This window comes from Oryza glaberrima, chromosome 1 (genome assembly GCF_000147395.1).
Source record: "Oryza glaberrima chromosome 1, OglaRS2, whole genome shotgun sequence".
In the NCBI taxonomy this organism is placed as follows: Eukaryota; Viridiplantae; Streptophyta; class Magnoliopsida; order Poales; family Poaceae; genus Oryza; species Oryza glaberrima.
The window spans coordinates 29928865-29948213 of record NC_068326.1 but is presented as its reverse complement, the minus strand read 5'-3'; the positions used below and the strand labels follow the sequence as shown (position 1 = coordinate 29948213).

General features: G+C 36.6%; 1 protein-coding gene across 1 annotated transcript; it reads left to right on the top strand.

The window, feature by feature from the left end:
* Positions 1-2294: 2294 nt before the first annotated feature.
* Positions 2295-19004, top strand: LOC127766749 (ubiquitin C-terminal hydrolase 13-like). Its single transcript, XM_052291887.1, has 32 exons — positions 2295-2476; positions 2676-2754; positions 3487-3616; positions 3699-3856; positions 4632-4897; positions 4970-5188; positions 5264-5372; positions 5471-5586; positions 6204-6302; positions 7173-7282; positions 7989-8063; positions 9094-9172; positions 9257-9403; positions 9475-9555; positions 9638-9757; positions 10902-11024; positions 12761-12838; positions 12972-13060; positions 13168-13276; positions 13371-13439; positions 13548-13658; positions 15293-15348; positions 15454-15631; positions 15715-15816; positions 15894-15965; positions 16032-16097; positions 16539-16601; positions 16881-16955; positions 17969-18085; positions 18258-18338; positions 18416-18499; positions 18575-19004. Exons 1-32 carry the CDS (start codon positions 2447-2449, stop codon positions 18614-18616), a joined length of 3333 nt encoding a protein of 1110 aa, XP_052147847.1. The 5' UTR covers positions 2295-2446; the 3' UTR covers positions 18617-19004.
* The last annotated feature ends 345 nt before the right edge of the window (positions 19005-19349 follow it).

Below are 19349 nucleotides of genomic sequence, written 5' to 3'. Positions count from 1 at the left end.
CCACTTAAAACGCCACGTGAAAATGCCGCGTCATTCATGCATGTAAAGTTAACATTTAAATGTCAATTTTAACCTTACATTTTCTTGAAAAAAAAAGAAAATAAAAACAAAGGGAAAAATACGAAGATGCAATCATAAAACAATGTGGTTACCAATGCTACATCTTTTTGGCAATGGTCAAAACCCTTTTGTTTTCTCAATAGTTTTTCTTTATTTCCTGTGAAAACGTAAGGGTATAATGGACATTTAAAAATTTAATTTGCATGCATAGATGATGCGGCATGTACACATGTCATTTTTAGAGGGTCCAAGGACTATAGTAAATCACACAATGAATTTTAGGGACTTGTTTGGACAATACGAAATGTCAGGGACTAAATCCTTAATCGAAAGTTGAAGGACTATGTTGGCTATTCACCCTTTTTATTTCGATGGTTAGGATTTTAGGCCAGAAATTTTCTCCATCAATTTGATATGATGGTGTATTAGTGGACTGTAACTATAGTGTAGTTATAGTGTAATTATAATGCAATTACACTATAATTACATTGTACCTACAGCGTAGCTGCACTGTAACTACATTGTAATATCTATATAAGTTAGATATAAAGTTGCATATTATCATGGTTATGGATACCACATACCTAATAGTAGTTGACTAAGCTCGGCAGGGTCCACCATGTACCAAGTCTTATACGGAATCATACCTCGTATATAGAAGGAGTTCCGGATAAGGAAGAACGAATAGTTCTATATGGAAATGACAAGGACTATCCGGATTGTATCAATATTGGTCTCCCTAGTACTACTTGGATAATGGGGCATCTATGGGTATAAATACAAGACCCCCTAGTGGGAGAGAGGGCACGCAACAGCAACTGATCAACATAGATCAATACAAGCCAACACACGCCAAGACAAGCCGCCGGATATCGACATCAGAGATAAGCCTAGACAAACCTAATATGGTGTCTGGGGAGGCCAACAAGAGGGATCTAGCGCTATCTCTGATCTGGCCGAGTGTGGATTCGAGGAGGAAGACTACCCTGTCGTTGACTACAAGTTGGTTATCCATGCCGCATGGGTTATCCCAATTATTGTACTTGTGTGATTCAGATGAATAAATGAGCAACACTAGCTTCGGCCAACAGGAGTAGGTTAATACCTGTCAGATTCACAAACCTGTATAAAAATCCTTGTCTCCATCTCTTTTACTTCAATCTCGCACATACCCTGGTACCAACGATCTGCATACTATGCAAAATACCGTAGTCGTGATATCAAACGTCGACACATACATTATTCTAATACTTATAAGTGGAATTATAATACAATTATACTGTAGTTATATTTAATTTTTTTTCCTAAAAAACTTGCAGCAGTTTTTAGATAGTCCCTTTGGAAATACATAAGAAGTTATATAATAAACCTTTTTAAAAAATTCACATGCTAACTTAGGATGAGAGTCGGACTCCTAATTACTTCAGAATTTTCGCCAAGCCATAAGAAAGCAACATACAAGATGCTGGCATCATCCCAATAAAGGTTCCGAATTAGATATCAATACTATTAAATTAAAAATTTCATATACTTTTTAGGAAAAAAATTCTAACAATAATAGGATTAAAATAACTTTCATCCGTTGCAATACACGACCTGAATAAAATTATTAATGATATTAACAACTTTCCGTGAAGTTTATTATTAAACCATCTGCACATATAAATGATACTCCCCCCGTCCCATAATATAGCAACCTAGTATCGGATGTGACACTTTACAGTACAATGAATCTGGTAGGAAACATGTCTAGATTCGTTGGACTATAAAGTGTCATATCCGGTAGTATGTTGCTATATTATAGAACGAATGGAGTATCATGTATCAATAATTTATAACGAAATTAGTACTCCCTTCGTCCCAAAATATAAGCATTTCTAGCATAGTGTCAAGTCAAACATTTTTAACTTTGACTATTATAATAGAAAAAAATAAAAAACATCAATCATGTAAAATAGATGTTACTAGATTTGTCATTAAACAAACTATCATAATATACAGCTCTTTTTATTTAAAATATCTTATTTTTATAGATATTGTTGGTTATAGTAACATTTTAAAAACTATGTCAAAATCTAAAAATACTCGAAATTTTGGACGGTGGGAGTAATGTTTTTCTCGGTTGCAAACAACTTTCCTAGTAACCTACGACTCCCAGGTTCCAACACCACCCATCCAAAAGACCGAAACCTCCCCGCGTCCCAGTCACACGCGCTTTATAAAGCAGGGTTAGCACGCGCCCCTTCCGGTTTCTTTCCCCCTCTCCGCATCCTCCACCCGCGCTTCTCCCTAAATCTCCCTAAACCCTAGAGGAGATCCCCTCCCCCCGCGCGGCGATCGCCGCGATCCGGTTCTACCCCCGTTCGCCGGGCCGCCGCCGTGGTAGATGACCATGGTGACCCCGCGCGCACCCGAGGTAAAGCCTGGCATCTCCCCGCGACTCGCACACCATTGCCCTGCTCCGCGTTTGGTCAGAGCGCTTTGCGGTTCGGTAGGCGTAGATGGTTGTGCGCTTCGAGATGGTTTCTATTAGGGTTTGGGTGTTTTTTTTTTACTGAGATGCGGTGGAGATTTACAAAGGTTTGGGTTTTGGTTGCATGTCCTGTTGTTTGCAGCTCCTGCAGCAGGACCAGGATGAGGAGATGCTGGTGCCAGACCAGGATGTTGTTGTTGAGGGACCTCAGCCGATGGAAGGTGAGATTTCTCTGTGTTTTTATATTTTTCCTCTGAATTTAATCTGATCTGTTTGTCAAGCTTTGTTATTAATTGGGTTATATTTTTTTAGGGTGTTAACTCAGGCCATTTTTTCATAGTATGTTTCATGGGATGCGACTAGTCTCTAGAACCACTGCCCAAAACATTAATTATGAATCGTGCATTCACACTGTACTTGCAAACTTCTGGTATATAGTTTTTTCGGTACTCGCAAACAATAGGTTTTGTAAGAATTACTGAACTCTACTGGGAGGTCGCCAGGGTCAGTAGGAGTCCTCGGGCTTGTTCTCCCAAAAAATAAGTCTAGTTAACTATTGAAGAATGTGCGGTTTGTAAGTTAACTATTGAAGAATGTGCGGTTTGTTTCCAGATGGTTTTTGCTCTTTGATTATAAGGTGATAAACATGTCCTGTAGTCCTGTACTATTGGTTGATGCTAAGGAAAAAAAAACAATGCAGAATTCCAGATGCTGGCTAAGAAACCTGGAACTTGAAAAGAGTAATATTCCAATCTACTGAACATGCTCTGTTTGTTTTTTTTCTTTCCTGGTTGTGTGTTGGTTGTTTTTTGTGGTGGTACTGGTATACCTGTTGTTATCAGGTCATTGAAAAATGGGCATATGCTAATTTTCACCGGTGCATGTGACACTAGAGTCATGCAATTGTTTATCATGTTACTTTTGTTGTTTAACATATTTATCTCATCTTGCAGACTCTGGATCAACAGTTGAGAACGAGCAGGTACCAGAAACCTCTACGTCCAGATTTACGTGGACCATTGAAGATTTTTCGAATCACAGAAAGCTGTACTCTGATGTTTTTGTGGTTGGGGGGCACAAATGGTGAGTAAAAACGGTTTTTTGTTGCTTCTTATCATGCACCACTAGTCGTAGCTTAATTTGGTGCTCCTATACCTCCTTGCAGGAGGGTGTTAGTTTTTCCAACTGGAAACAGTGTACAGTCCCTTTCGATGTACCTAGATATTGCTGACGCAAATGAACAGCCTCATGGATGGAGTAAATATGCACAGTTCAGCCTTGCTGTGATCAACCAGTTAGACAGCAAGTACTCACTAAGAAAAGGTAATTCCTGTTATCTCTTGCCTGATTAGATATGCTTATCTGAAAGTGTTATTGTTTAGTTTGAGATTGCTAGCAATATTTTGTATGATATAAAAAGTAAAAATGTGGTACAAACTGAATTTGCTTTGTAGCCAAATTAACAAATTGACTTCATGTGCTTTACAAATAATTACATTTATCTTAGATCCTCCAATGCTAGAAGTATTAAGATCGTGTATATAAGAGAAGAGAAATAATAGATCAATGATCCAAATGCTAAAACCAATTGAGGTGATGTGATAAGCTTCATGAGAGAAGATGGAATTGCACTGTAGATGAATGATCTCTAGAAACAATTGAGATGATGTTGCTTCATGAGAGAAGAGAAGATTAGCATTAACTACTTTATATATAGGATTAATCTAGCTTGGTTTTCCTAAAGTAAAACAGATGGTCTTTTGAGAGGATACGTTTAAACGGCTGCTCTCTACTATCTTATGTTATGCCCTGAAAGTTAATATATTTTGATGCAATATACAATCACATAGATATATTCTCCTGAAATGTATGTCACAGGATTGTTTTTAATCCCCCTCAGATCAGCATGAAAAATTGAGAAAATAAGATATTAAATAAACTAGCTTGCCAGTTTTTTCTTCTCCATGTTAGTTGAGAGAAATTTTCTGCTTGCGTGCAATAGTTTTTTAATTCAACTTACATATAAAGCTTTAGTTTTAAGCACAATACTTTATGAATTTCACCAGTCGTTATTCATGAGTTCCCTTCCCCTCCACAGAAGCAGCACATCATTTCAGTACTCGGGAAAGTGATTGGGGCTTCACTTCTTTTATGCATTTAGGAGATCTATATGATCCGACTAAAGGTTATATTGTGAATGATAAATGCATTATTGAGGCTGAGGTTGCTGTGCGTAAAATTGTTGATTTCTGGAATTATGATTCCAAAAAGGAGACTGGCTATGTTGGCCTTAAGAATCAAGGGGCTACATGCTACATGAATTCTCTTCTTCAGACGCTTTACCATATTCCGTACTTCCGAAAGGTGAGGCTAAATTTGTAAATTCTCTTAAATGAATCCTATGATGCGAGGCTGATACAGATAATGATATTTTAGGCTGTATACCATATGCCAACTACAGAGAATGATACACCTTGCGGGAGCATCCCTTTGGCTTTGCAAAGTCTTTTCTGCAAACTTCAGCATAGTGACAATAGTGTTTCTACAAAAGAGCTTACCAAATCTTTTGGATGGGATACCGTTGATTCTTTCCTGCAGCATGATGTTCAAGAACTGAATCGTGTTCTCTGCGAAAAACTGGAAAACAAAATGAAGGTTGGACATTTATTTTTGTTATATGTAAGATAATAAATAGTGTTTCATCAATGTACAACTACTCTCTCGATTCAGGGAACTACTGTGGAAGGGACAATTCAACAGCTATTTGAAGGTCATCATATGAATTATATTGAGTGCATTAATGTTGACTACAAATCTACAAGGAAAGAATCATTCTATGGTAGGTGACAAGGTGAAATCTGGACCTTGTTTCTTTATTGTTTTTATCTATTCATCATGATTGTAGATTTATCATGTATTTTCGTAACTCTTTTCTAGATCTTGCACTTGATGTCAAGGGCTGTTCAGATGTTTATGCATCATTTGATAAGTATGTTGAAGTAGAGAGATTGGAAGGTGATAATAAATACCAGTCTGAGAAACATGGTTTGCAGGTTGGTCCCACTGACATTTGAGATCTAGAACCTTCAAATGCCACATTTACCAATGTTTGGATTTAAATATTTCTTTGCAGCTGAATTCATTTTAGGCAACACTTTTCCTATGTTGTTATGCACAATTCCATATTGATCTTTCACATGAGCTGTGTTAAACCTATTCATATATTATCTAAGGTTTGATTTGGTCCCAGCCCATCCATGTGGGTAGGCCTGGATTTTAGTTAAATTCTGGCACATCCACAAGGACAAGCTAGGATGTTGGTCTTCCCATCCTAAGGGTAACTTATGTAAATATCATATGCTCATGGCTCACCCACTGAGTTGCACATTGTTGAATCTATGTTGAGTGGTTGGGTAGTATTATTATTCACTATCCCCAGCGTGCACGGATGTATCAATTGAAAAAGTGTCATCATATTTGAATGTGACCATGCCAGTGACATAGCACATCAATATTATTTTCCACCTCTGGTTGATCTATAATTTTTTTAAGTATACTTTAATGCTAGATTCTTGATAAGGAAAATGTGCTTTGACACATACAAATTACTTGGTAATGAAGTGACTTTTTAGATTGTGTGCTTCAGAACATTTTCGTCCTCTCTTTTCAGGATGCCAAGAAAGGGATGCTTTTTATTGACTTCCCTCCAGTCCTGCAACTTCAATTAAAGCGGTTTGAATATGATTTTGTGCGGGATACCATGGTTAAGGTCTGAAATTCACTCTATATTTTCTCTGGCTTGTTTCTAGATTTCATCTATGATTTATCCTTTTCATTGTGGCGCTTGCTAATATTTAACATAGGCTACAAACGAACTTTTCATAATGTAGTCTCACATATCAAGGACATGGAAAACTAGATTTTCCAAATTGTGTTTTGCATGATAAGAGCCTTAGCTGTCAAGATATGGAGAATTCCCCCTTGAAATTTAGCTTCATTTCCTTGACTTGCTTTTAAAATTCTGAAATATAACATGGGCAGCCATGAGAGGACAAATAATGATGTCGCATTTGCAATGTCCTTTTGTAACAGAAGATCTTTCTTAATGCAATTATGGTTTCCGCTTCTTGTATTTTTTTTATGTGTGTGTCCTCATTTCAACATAATGGTCAATGGCTTACATGCACCAGAACATATTTTAATTTGTCTCCTGAATATCCCATCTCCACACGAAAAACCTTCTAGATGCGCTGTAGGCTAGGAGTACTTTCTATATTTCTTGATGAAAGTGCGAGCAACAAATCAAGCAGAAAATAAATTTGCTACAGTGCTGCACATGCCATTGACACCTTATTTTGTTTATTTACTTGGGTGATCCTCAGGAAGTTCCTTTTTTTAAGGCTAAAAATTAGATAGAACCTGGTGCTTCAAATGTTGAAAACGAGGGAGTTCGCTTGCAATATCTCGGATTAATATCTTCTCGCTGGCTTGAAAATTCCTTATTTAGTTGCTTAAAAGTAGGCTTGCTAAAGTTTGGAGGCTCAACTGTATCTTTTACTTTTGAGGGAAACATGCAAAATACTTTATACACATAATTTTTTCCTGCACTGGTTAAACTAAACTAATTTGGACAATGTAGATAAATGACCGCTATGAGTTCCCATTACAATTAGATCTTGACAAGGATGATGGAAAATACCTCTCTCCAGAAGCTGACAGGAGGGTGCGTAACCTCTATACTCTACACAGGTAGTTCCAAGCTCTCCATGTGATTTATGTTTTCTGTTTTGCTTTGTAGTATGTTATACTCTGTCAGTTATCCTGTACTTGCTTTCTGTTGATGTTCTAAAATTTTGATTACTGGCACATGTAGAAGTTGTCACAGAGAAATATATTTTTGACAATTAAAGTACCATGATATCACCATATTTTTACACCAACATATTATTAGGAAAAAAAAAAGACTATCAAAGACATGTGTTCAAGACTGTTGCAGTGCATGCATCAGCTAGCTGAGGCTTCAGCTGCACTGCTGTTTTTCTCCTGTATCCCATGGCCCACAGCCAGCCTGCTGCGCTTAAACTCTGCAACCAATGTTAGGAATGACCACCTTGTTTTCTTTAGTAATTACTTTGGTCTCACTCATTCCAGTTTGAAGTTGTGGCCAGTGTGTATATACTGATATGGTCCCTTGTATGTCTTGTTTGTGCATTGACACGCAATTTGTGTTACATAGCTGTTACAAATGTCAGTGGTCAGTCATGTCACATGCTATTTTCAGGCAGAGAACTTAGACAATTTCTTCTACACCCTTTACTTGTGAAGTTTTTGGATTGTGTATAGGAAGCATTTCTCAGTTTAGCTTGTCCTGGCTGAGCATAAATTGGAGTTTCTGTTGTTATCGACAAGTGCTTTGGACCCTTACACTAGTCTTAACAACTTGTTTTGAATGCAGCGTACTTGTTCATAGTGGTGGTGGTCATGGTGGACACTACTACGCCTTTATACGCCCGGCACTTTCAGATATATGGTACATCTAAGTTTAAATAGTGGAAGCTCTATGAACTTTATAACATACTTGAGATATTCCTTTATAGTTAATCGTCTTATTTTCATCCTAGTTGGCTAATCATCAACGGATAAGTTGATCCATGAAATATGATATAAAAACCTACTCCCTGCTTTTCATTTTTTTAAACATGGCTGCAATGATATCCTATTTTAATGATATCCTCTCTTTCTCATTGTGAAACAGTAATACAGTATGCTGTGTTTTATCATTCACAGCAGTTCATTACTTCATTTTAGTCATAGTCAAATGTTATTTATTTAGAAAAGGACTTATGCTTTAATGACATTGTGAATCACAACGGTATGTTCTGTAGCTTTAGATGTTAAACTTTTTGAATAGGTATATTTTTTGATTCTCCTAGCAAATAATTTCTTGTTTATTTCTTCATAAAAAACATAAGAATACAAAATCTGATCCTTTTGCATTAATAGGTATACATAAATGGTCAATAATTAGCATGAACGTATTACTAGAAAATAGGTATACGCTTTCCTATTTTCTTTTTCCCCTGTTGACATGACTGCTGTCGTCTTGTATTGGGTAGTAACTTTTTCAGAAACAAAAAAATATTACTCGTACATCAATATTATAATTATTTAGTTCCAATGAAGCAAGAATACACAATGCACATCAGGTACTGTTTTGGCAAGTCAGTGACTTGTTGCTGAATCAGTTCTATGGCTAATATTTTTTGTTGAACATCTGATTCGCATTAGAGGGCAAGACCTACATTACTAGGCTTAAAAAGAGATCTTATTTTTGTTGTGCTTGCAGGAGTTCTTTTTATGGATTGATGTGATTTGCATGAATATCCTTAATGACTTTGTAAAGGATCATTCCATTTTTGTTAACATTAGTTTGAAGATAAGCTTGTTAGACGATTGCTTTGTTGCTAATAATGCCCTGCCTTTCTATCTTCAATTTTTTAGCATTCCATTGGACAGTCATTTGATGAATTTATGTAATGTTTTGTACTTTCACAATTTAGGTACAAGTTTGATGATGAACGAGTGACAAAAGAAGACATGAAGCGGGCATTAGAGGAGCAATACGGTGGCGAGGAAGAGGTATATACACACATGAACACTGGAAGCCCCAAGTCGGCCTTTTACTTCTATTAGTTTTATTAATGTCTTTTTTTTCTGTTACAGCTCCCACATACCAATCCTGGATTGAATACCACCCCGCTTAGGTTTACTAAGCATTCAAATGCTTACATGCTTGTGTACATTCGTGAAAGTGACAGAGAAAAAGTTATTTGCAATTTAGATGAAAACGACATACCAGAACACCTTAAGGTAATACTTCTTCCCTTTTCTTTTCTTGGGTATCACAGAACTTGTTCTGATGTCATGAAAACCTTTACCAGATTAGGTTGAGAAAAGAAAATGAAGAAAGAGAGTATAAGAAAAAGGAGAAAGCAGAGGCCCACATGTTCACTGCATTAAAGGTTTACCTCTTTATTTGATACGTTACATTATCTGAAAATGCTATCATTCTAGTTGCTCCTCACTTAGTGCTTCATTTTCTAGGTTGCCCGAGATTCTGATTTTGCAGAGCAAATTGGAAAACATATATATTTTGATCTTGTGGATTATGACAACATCCAAAGCCTTCGGGCACCTAAACATTTGACAATAAACCAGGCCAAGGTAACTTTTTGCTGAGCCTCATTTGCCATCCATGATAGATCAAAATGTGTATATCTAATGAATATACGATATGCACAGAATTGTATTGCATTGATGATGCCCCATAACTACGCTACAATTTATTTTATTTTATTTTCCAGTACTTTCTTGAATTATGGTATTTTATTTTTCCATTCTTAAATTTAAAGTGAGTAACATTATTTCATTATTAGCTTATAAGCCCGATTGTGTAGTTCGGTGAATCTTTCACAGGTGTTTAGCTTTGATCGATCTTGTTGACTCTGTAAAAATAGACCAACTAAGAGTACAACAAACATAATCTATGGATATTCTGTGAGAGCAACACATTGTCGAACCTACATGTATATGTTTGTTGCATGGAAATGCTATTCAACAACATTCACCAAAGATAACTTGAATATATCAATACAATGATTTTTTTTTTCTCAAATACGCAGGAGAACTGCATATCATTTCATTAAAGAAGAAAGAAAACTGGAAACAGTACAAACACAAACCCCAAAAGACAATAAACAAACAAGTTAAGTCTAATTGCATGTTGAGTTTCGCTGGTTTGACTATCCATAGGTGAAGCAAACAGCTGTGCTTTAGATTTTTCATACACACAAATATACGCCTCAAATATGATTTTCTAACAAATAATGAGTTATGAAGAGAGTTCATACTGGGTTAGATCAGATTCTTATATTCATAAGCCTAATAACATGGTCAAAGATTTCTTTCTTTGGTTGCCTATCTTTGCTGGCTCTCTGGAATACATGTAATCTCCATTATTGATCTGATACAGTGTTGAAATCAAAATAGTATAAGAAACAGACTAGCTCATTTTCTTTTCAGTTATAACCAGTCTCTCGGAGAAATTGTTTGAAGTCCCATGTTTGGAATATATTATTTACTGAAAACATAACGTCTACTTGATTGAATATGTGTATGCTGTTATTATTATTTCTTTATTGCAAGTAGAAAACTGGAACAAATTATATTGCGCTGTTGTTTGACTTCAGTTGCTTTGTTGGGGATCTGCTTGGTGTTTGTTGCATCAAAATCTGAACATTTTGTTCATACTGGAATTTTATCATGATAGCAAAAAATGTGTTCTGATTGAAATATGCTTTCTTGACAGGTCGATTTATCAAAAGAATTTGGTATTCCTGTACAATCCCAACGATTTTGGTTATGGGCTAAGCGACAGAACCACACATTTAGACCCGTACGCCCGTTGACTCTCCAGGAGGAAGCATCTAGTGTAAGTGCAATATTGGCATTAATTAACATCATATTACCTTGCTTGACAGTAACTGTCCATGCTACCTACATGAAATCATCAGCCTTGATTTCTTCCATTATGTATGAACTTACTCCCTGTGTCCCAAAATAAAAGCATTCCTCGCATTGCGATGCAACTTTAGGGTATTGGTGATTGGGTAGGCAAGGGGTATTGAAGGAGTAAAACTTCTGTATTTGTGGACCGAGGGTAGGTTACAGAGTAGAAATGAACTCATTCTGTCACAAAGTTTGAACTCTGGAGATCTAACTTATTTTGGGACGGAGGGAGTATGATCTTTTAAATCGTCTGATTGTGATGAGTGGGCTTATTTTTTTTTATATATTTACCATGTAACACACTTTAGCAATACGGTGTACTTTTTAATACCTACTCCCTCCATTTCATATTATAATAAGTTGTTTTGACTTTTTTCCTAGTCAAACTTCTTTATGTTTGACTAAGTTAATAAAAAAATTTAGCAACATCTACAACACCAAATTAGTTCCATTAAATATAACATTGAATATATTTTGATAATATGTTTGTTTTGTATTGGGAATGTTATTATATTTTTCTACAAATTTAGTCGAACTAAAAAAGTTTGACTAGGAAAAAAGTCAAAGCCTCTTATAATATGAAACAGAGGGAGTATAGTTTTCTCTACCACTTTAAAAATGGAGTTGTTCTCCACTCCTTCCATTCTACTCCCACCGCACGCTCCGAGTTCAATGGGAGGGCATATTTGTACTAGTATTTATAAAATGGGAGTGGTCAAACTAAAACTATGCGAAACCACAATTAAAGTGTTGTGCAACGAGGGAGTACTTTGTTGACTTCACAACACTATTTCATCCCCACATCAACACTTATAGCCATGTCCAAAGTGATGACTGAAGTGAGCCAGATCACAATGCTTGCCAACTTATATCTTCAAGTTTAGGGATGTATGTGGCACTTCATTACCATTTAAAGACCCATGGTCTTTTTAAATGAGTATAGAATAGATGAAGTTTGGTTAAGTAAGGTGTCAGTGGTGGGAGTGATAAACTGGGTAAGAGGATATAAGAGATCAAATATGATTTCATATGGGAGGCACCATAGTCCAGTTTGTGGATAATGGATGTGCACTGTTCCTAACCCCAAAAGTTTCTTGGCTGTAGGTCATCAAGTGTTCCACATATGCATAACTTCATAGTCCAGTTTATTCATAGTATGGTTGAATTTGCCTGTGAAACTTGGTATGCGCACATAACATAATTTGCACCATAAAGTTGCTTTTAAGGGAACTTATCCAGTTTTCCCAATTCTCCAACGTTGGAGTTGAGGGGATGCCCCTAGGAGCAGCGGGCATTTTCTGTTCTTTTAAACTGTTCAAGTAAAGAACTCTTGTGAAATACATGGTTTGAGTGTACTGAAACAGAGATTGGTACCTTGCACTCATTTTGTGGAACTAGTAGTTATGTATACAGAATACACAGACAGTTTCTATATGCGAGGATTCAGGTATATTATTATATGTTGGTTAGATTTATGAGTTAATAGTGCAACCAACCAACCAGGCGTGTGGATATTGCTACTTTGATTAAGCTTATCTACCTATTAACATTACTTGATTCAATTTAGAGATCTACTTTGTTTTTGTGTTTGTCTTTAGCTTCCATTTATTTCATCTATCAGCTCTCTTGACTCGCAATTAATAAATTTTGTTTCTGCAGATTGGACACCTTACAGATCCATCAAATAAATCACTCAATTCTGAGTTGAAACTGTTCTTGGAGGTTGCATTGGGACAGGTTAACTACTTACTAAAGTGCTTTTTATTTGCTAAGTCATCTACTCAATTGTGTTGTGCTACTTGTTTAGCCAAAGTTCATTGATCTTGGTTTACTTGTGGAACATTTAACCCAGATTATGACATGTGTACAGGAAAATCATCCTATTTCTGTGCCTCCAAAGACAAAGGATGACATATTAATATTCTTCAAGCTGTATGATCCTGAAAAGGAAGAGCTAAGGTTGTTCCTATCTCTTGTATATGCATATAGCTATTTATTTATTTAATTTACTTCTATGGGTTACCTGACCAAGCTGCATGGATATTATCCCTGTTATTATGAAATAGATATGTTGGAAAACTTCTTGTGAAAGCATCAGGGAAGCCAGCTGATATAGTGCAAAAATTGCAAGAGATGGCAGGGTTTCAGTCAGATGAAGATATTGAACTGTATGAGGTTAGTTTTTACTTACTGGTTCTACTTGACTATTTTAGTTAGGCACCATTTGAGGAGTTGTAAAACTGCAATTTATTTCCCTAATTTTTTGTAGGAAGTAATGTTTGAGCCAAGTGTAATGTGTGAACCTATTAACATTAATGATTCCTTCCTTTCAAGCCAGGTTTGTTCTATTAATATTTTGTTTTTTTCTAACAGATTTAGTTTAGCTTTCCAAGAGTTTTAGTTGTCATTTTACTTATCCTGTTTGACTGTCTGGTGTTGATTTAAGCTTGAAGATGGTGACATTATATGCTACCAAAAACGTTGTTCTCCAGAAAAGTTGGATCACTATCGCTGTGCCGATGTGCCATCTTTCTTTGAATATATCCAAAATAGACAGGTAAATATATCTGTCCTGGGGATGAATTGATGCTTTTTCATTTTTCTGTGGACTGTTATCTTCTTTTTTTGTCCTTCAGTCAGTAACAGTTGCAACAGACCATTGCTTGTTCTGTTTTCCCCATTATCCTTATGGATGCCAATAACTAAAATCTGCTAATTAAGAAAAAGAAGTCGAATAACTCGCGAATGGGATAATGGGAGAGACTAGAGACAAACTTTCCAACAGCCTCACTTTCAAGTGATCAAGGCACCACTGGTACCAGTGGGCTGAAGGCTATTTCAGAATTGAAAAAAAAAGAGTAAAGTCAAGCTACTTCTAATATTAGGATTGCTAAAAGGAAAATAACGGTTCAGCTGGTGAGGAGTAAGACCTCGGTCTGATTAGCTAGTTGGTGAGGCAAGCTTACCAAAACGATGATCCTGCTGGCAAAGCCTAGCCACTCTGACCCACCGAGCCAAAAGGAAAGAAAAAGAAGTAAAGAACAGCCGGTTAGCTCGGGTAGTCGTATTATCATTTTTTTCTATGCCCTGTTAAATTGTTAGCATAATCTTTGTTTGGATTGATACGTTTGAACATGGAATTCCTTATTCCTTCATGGATTAGAATATTACCAGTAGAGTAGTCTGGCTTTGTTTGTCTTGTATGTTTTTCCATAGGGAACATACCTTTGCCCAAGTTGGGGGTATGGTGCTGTCCTGTTTGCATGTTGGGTGTGCTTGTGGGTGACATGGTTTGGGGTGTGTACATTGCCATTTGCCAATATAACCAATATGGCCTGCTTGGAGAAACCGAGAAAGAAAGGCACTTTACACCATAACCGCCAGCTAATTTTAAGGAATGAAATATGTGTAATCACACAATAATTATGTTAACTTTGTCACTTGAACAAAGAGAATTGTTGTGACCATATTTCAGTGCAAGCCTCCTAAATGTGATCAAATTCTAATATCTATAGCTTCTCTTTTTTAGCTCTTTTCTGCTAATACATTCTCTGTCTTGATACACTGCTTTATTTCTTTTAGCTCCTTTGATTTTTTTTATTCCTCCTTTTTTTTATGCAATTCATTTGTTGTGGTTTGTGCCACTAGCCACTGTAATGTCTATTTTGTTCACTATGTAAGCATACTGGTATATGGAGCAAACAGTTTTCTTGTGTCATGCTCCAGTGCTCCATCCATTACAAAATACTCTCTTAAAATAGATATGTTTTATGTATTCACATCCGATAGCTCCTGTCGGATCTCTATTCTCAGTCACACTTCATCCCTAAGTTTAACATGTTTGAGCGTAGAGCTCTAGATTGGAGCTGTAAGAAGAGAGTAAAGAATATCAGAACCATGTAGTTATTTTTCCCTTTCTGGAAAGCTGAACTATGTTGGCAAGGCTGTATGATTTTAAATATATATGTGGTCTTCCTGAAAAGTCAATGACATTGTGCAATGGAAGAAATATGTGTGTGTCTGTAGGGTGTTGGGCGCTGCTTCATTAAGGTTTATGGTATCTGTAGTGAAACATGGAACAACTACCCTTTCAAATAATTCCTTTTCGCAAAAAAACAGATTCCTGTCTGAATTTTCTGTATATTTCATTTATTATTTCCCACAAGTGGAATTTATTGTTGTTATCTACAGGTTGTCCACTTCAGATTACTTGAGAATCCAAAAGATGATTACTTCACTTTGGAGCTGTATGTGCCAGGAATGTTTGAACATACATATAATAACTGACATACCTCCTTTGTCTGTGATATGACTCACTGTTTTTTTCCCCTCCTATTTTCATATTTGTGAAGTTCAAAGCGTTTCACGTATGATGATGTTGTCGAGAAAGTTGCTAATCAACTTGGACTCGATGATCCTTCCAAACTCCGCCTTACACAACACCTCCCGTATTCACAGATGCCCAAATCTCACTACATTAAGTATAGAGGTCTTGATCATCTTTCGGACATGCTAAGGAATGGCAATCAGGTTTGGCAGCTTTATGGAGTATTCTGAGCAACTTCTTTTGTGCCTTTTACATGAAATTACTTACGCTTCCTTTGGTTTGGCAGATGTCTGACATATTGTATTATGAGATACTGGACATCCCTTTGCCAGTACTGCAAGATCTGATAACATTGAGAGTTGCCTTTTATCATGCTACAAACAATGAGGTTTGTTTGAACTCGTTTTGTGCTTGTAACCACTTCTATATTTCTGATCATGTCCTGTGCTAATGCTTACTTATCAGGTGTCATCTCACTTTATACGGTTGCCAAAAGGTAGCACTATGTCTGATTTGATTGAGGACATGAAATCCAAGGTGAATCAACTGCTAGTTTTCTTTCAAGTGTTGTGTGTGCATGGCAATTTAATGATTTTTTTTCAGGTTGAGTTATCTTATAGTGATGCTGAATTCCGGTTATTTGAGGTCTACAAAAACAAGATACGCAAGGTATTTCAACAGTTCTTCTGTAATTCTTAAAGGCTTATTCTTAGGGTAGAGACCATTACACAAAAAAAAAAAAAACTGCAAAGCTCGTTTCTGAAACTGGAGGGTTGTATTGTTGTAGAAAATCATTTCCTGCTGTAAAATAACAAAGATCTCTCTGTTTGAGTTGATAGATTTTTTCTTTCACTTTGATTACGAAAGGTAGTCAACCTGGCAGGTTTTGCCTGACTCTTCCAAGTTTTACCAAAAATCACGTCATATGCTCTTTAAGAAAAACACATAATGCTCACGTCATGATTTCATTTTACCATGTAAAGTTTCATCCCTGCTTTCATCGTAGAAAACAATATTTTCTATTCTTTCATCAAGGTACACGTATACTTAATAGTGGTTGAAAATACCTCTTTTATGCATGATCAATCACTTGCCTCGTTAATTTTTCAGGTGTATCAACCTTCGGAGAAAATTTCAGTTAATGAATTCAATGGACTGTTATGTGTTGAAGAGGTAAGCATTTGCTTATACGGAAACTTTATTGAGATGTTCTGTCCTTTAAGCAATCTGAAGTTCAGGCTACAAAGCAAATGACCTACAGTTGGGCATGCTTTGTTAAAATGAGTGGGCTCATCAACACGTCATCCCCTGTAATAAGATGACACAATAAAATGTGGTCATCTCATGTTGGAATAAATCATCCATGGAATAACCCACTCAAACTGAACATGTTGTTAATTAGTGTACATAATTAGCTACCTTTTCTCCACATATTCCTTTTCTGTTGGTCAGGTTCCTGAAGAAGAGAAAAATGCTGGTGTGCGAGACCGTTTGGTTCATGTCTGTCACTTCATCATAGAAAAACAGGTATTTATATATTTAGAACCTAATGTTTCAATACTGCTTGTAGTCATTTGGTACTCCCTCTGGTTTTTAATATACAACACAATTGACTTAGTCCTCAAACTATGTCCAACAATATTTATTCAATTACTTAGTTAAGTCATGTGAAGAGTACCGCTTGATCTGTCATCAAAGTAATTTAAGTGTGCCTTGAATGTTTATCTATTTGCACAGATATTTCTAGAGAAGATGGATAATCAAATGAATTAGAGTCAATGGTGTCATATATTTAAGACCAGTTTTGAGGAACATGTCAATGTTCACGACATCATGATTCTAGATATAGTTCAGAGTAAATCCCATTTCAGCCTTCTTTGATCTAAGCGTGATGAAACAGTCATCTCTAAAGTATTAGCTGTCCCACTTGTCAGTGATTAAGAACATAGTAGAAATTATTGAGGTTTGCTACTTTACATGGTGGACTGACTAGTCATTGTACTTTAGCTTGTTTACATGGGAAACGTGTAATGGGAAATATGGCTTTGGCCTTGGAAGGGTTGAGCGTGAACATGCTCAGTCAATGTTGGAAATATCTATCCACGTTTTAACTGTCTTCCTGGATAAGCTCAAACTGTTTGGTACTTTCTTAGGCATTGTCTCGTCAAGAGATGACTGAAGCATTTATTGTGTCATTTCATTTCATTGTAAACAACCAGGTCGTTGCATTTTATCTGTAATAATGGGCCACTATATAGTCCTCCAATGGACACAACTGAATGCTGCCTAAAGGTGTAACGTCACTTACTAAGCTGACCTCAATGATCAGTGCTTCTCTCAATTCCTATGCTGGTTTATGGTTCTATTATGAAGCATCGTTCCATTTGCCTGAGCATGTTCTGTATTTTCTTCAGAGTGCATCTCTGATTCTCGCTCCAATTCTTTGTTTTTTGTGACGTTTGTTTTCTTGCGTGCCATTTGAGAGAAGCAACGGCGACCTGGGATTTCTCTTATTGAATCATTTGTCTCAATCTTTCCAGCACATTGATTACTACGGAGAACCTTTCTTCTTTCTTATCCGTGATGATGAGACATTATCAGATATCAAAGTGCGTATTCAGAAGAAACTTCTGGTTTCTGATGAGCAGTTTGCGAAGGTAATTATTTCAACCTTTCATCTCATACACGATCGATTTTGTATTACTTTATTACTGCTTGTTTACTGTTGGTGAGGCTGGTGCTACAGTGTAAACCTTTAGTGATCTTTTCAATTACCTTTTCTGCTGTATCATATATTGGATACTATCTGACGTGAGCTACTTTGATCAGTGGAAATTTGCTTATATTGCTCACAATCGCCTGGCTGGTGAATACTTTCAAGATTCAGATATCGTATTGAGCCGATTCCAGGTGGGTTAAATTCTCTTTTAAGAGTTGAGTCGGATTATTCTCAAATAATTTTTTTCTGCCTTGTTTATTTAATATAGAAAGATGTTTATGGACCATGGGAACAATGCTTAGGACTTGAGCACTCAGACGTCACCCCAAAAAGGTCATGCTTGTCCAATCAGGTATACGCTTATGACTCCTACTAACTGACATGTGAACAGTGGGCATTTTCTGACAACAATTTGAATAAATTACAGAACCGCAATTCTTTCGATAAGGCTGTGAAGATTTTCAACTAGAGGTGGTTAAATTATCACATTTATGTGATGTATCCAGAGCTCTCACCTGCCGTAGTTCAAGCTAATGAGATCATCAAGAGCACCTTAATTTATTCCTCACCCGGCAAAGTTCATTGTCTTCTTCTAGACATGTATAGTCATTATTTTGGTCTGCGCAAGAAGGCGTTGCACAGTCTGGTGTGGTCGGTTGAAAGAAATTTTCCATCTGGTTGGGTGTACAGGGTTCTTTAATGTTGGAATTCTTAGTTGTTTTTAGGTAGATTCTGAAAGCTGTATATTGGGCATGGGCTTATCATCCCAGTGGTTTTTGTTTCACCATGGGGTTTTGTGGGATAACTGTTGATGCCCACATAATATGATCGAAATCTATTTCAGGTTTAAATCGAAAGGGGAATCTGTTTTCGTTTGTAACGTTTTAGTATAATTATATTCTTTAGCAAAACTACACATTTTGAGAAAATTGTCTCCTTGGGAGGGTGCCAATATGGTGAAACAAAGTGAGCTTAAAAGGTCGGTCCATGGGGTGATCATCCAAGATCTCAGCCATTTTGATGACTTCTAGGGTTTGAAGCTGAGGTGGGTTTGGCGAATATAGTAGCACACAGACATGCGAAAAAAAGGTGTTTCAAAAAATTGTATCTTGACCAGGGGTCAAGTTTCGGTTCCCCTGGCTTTATTTCTAGGGTTTGAAACTGAGGTGGGTTCGTCGCGAATATGGTAGCACACAGACTTG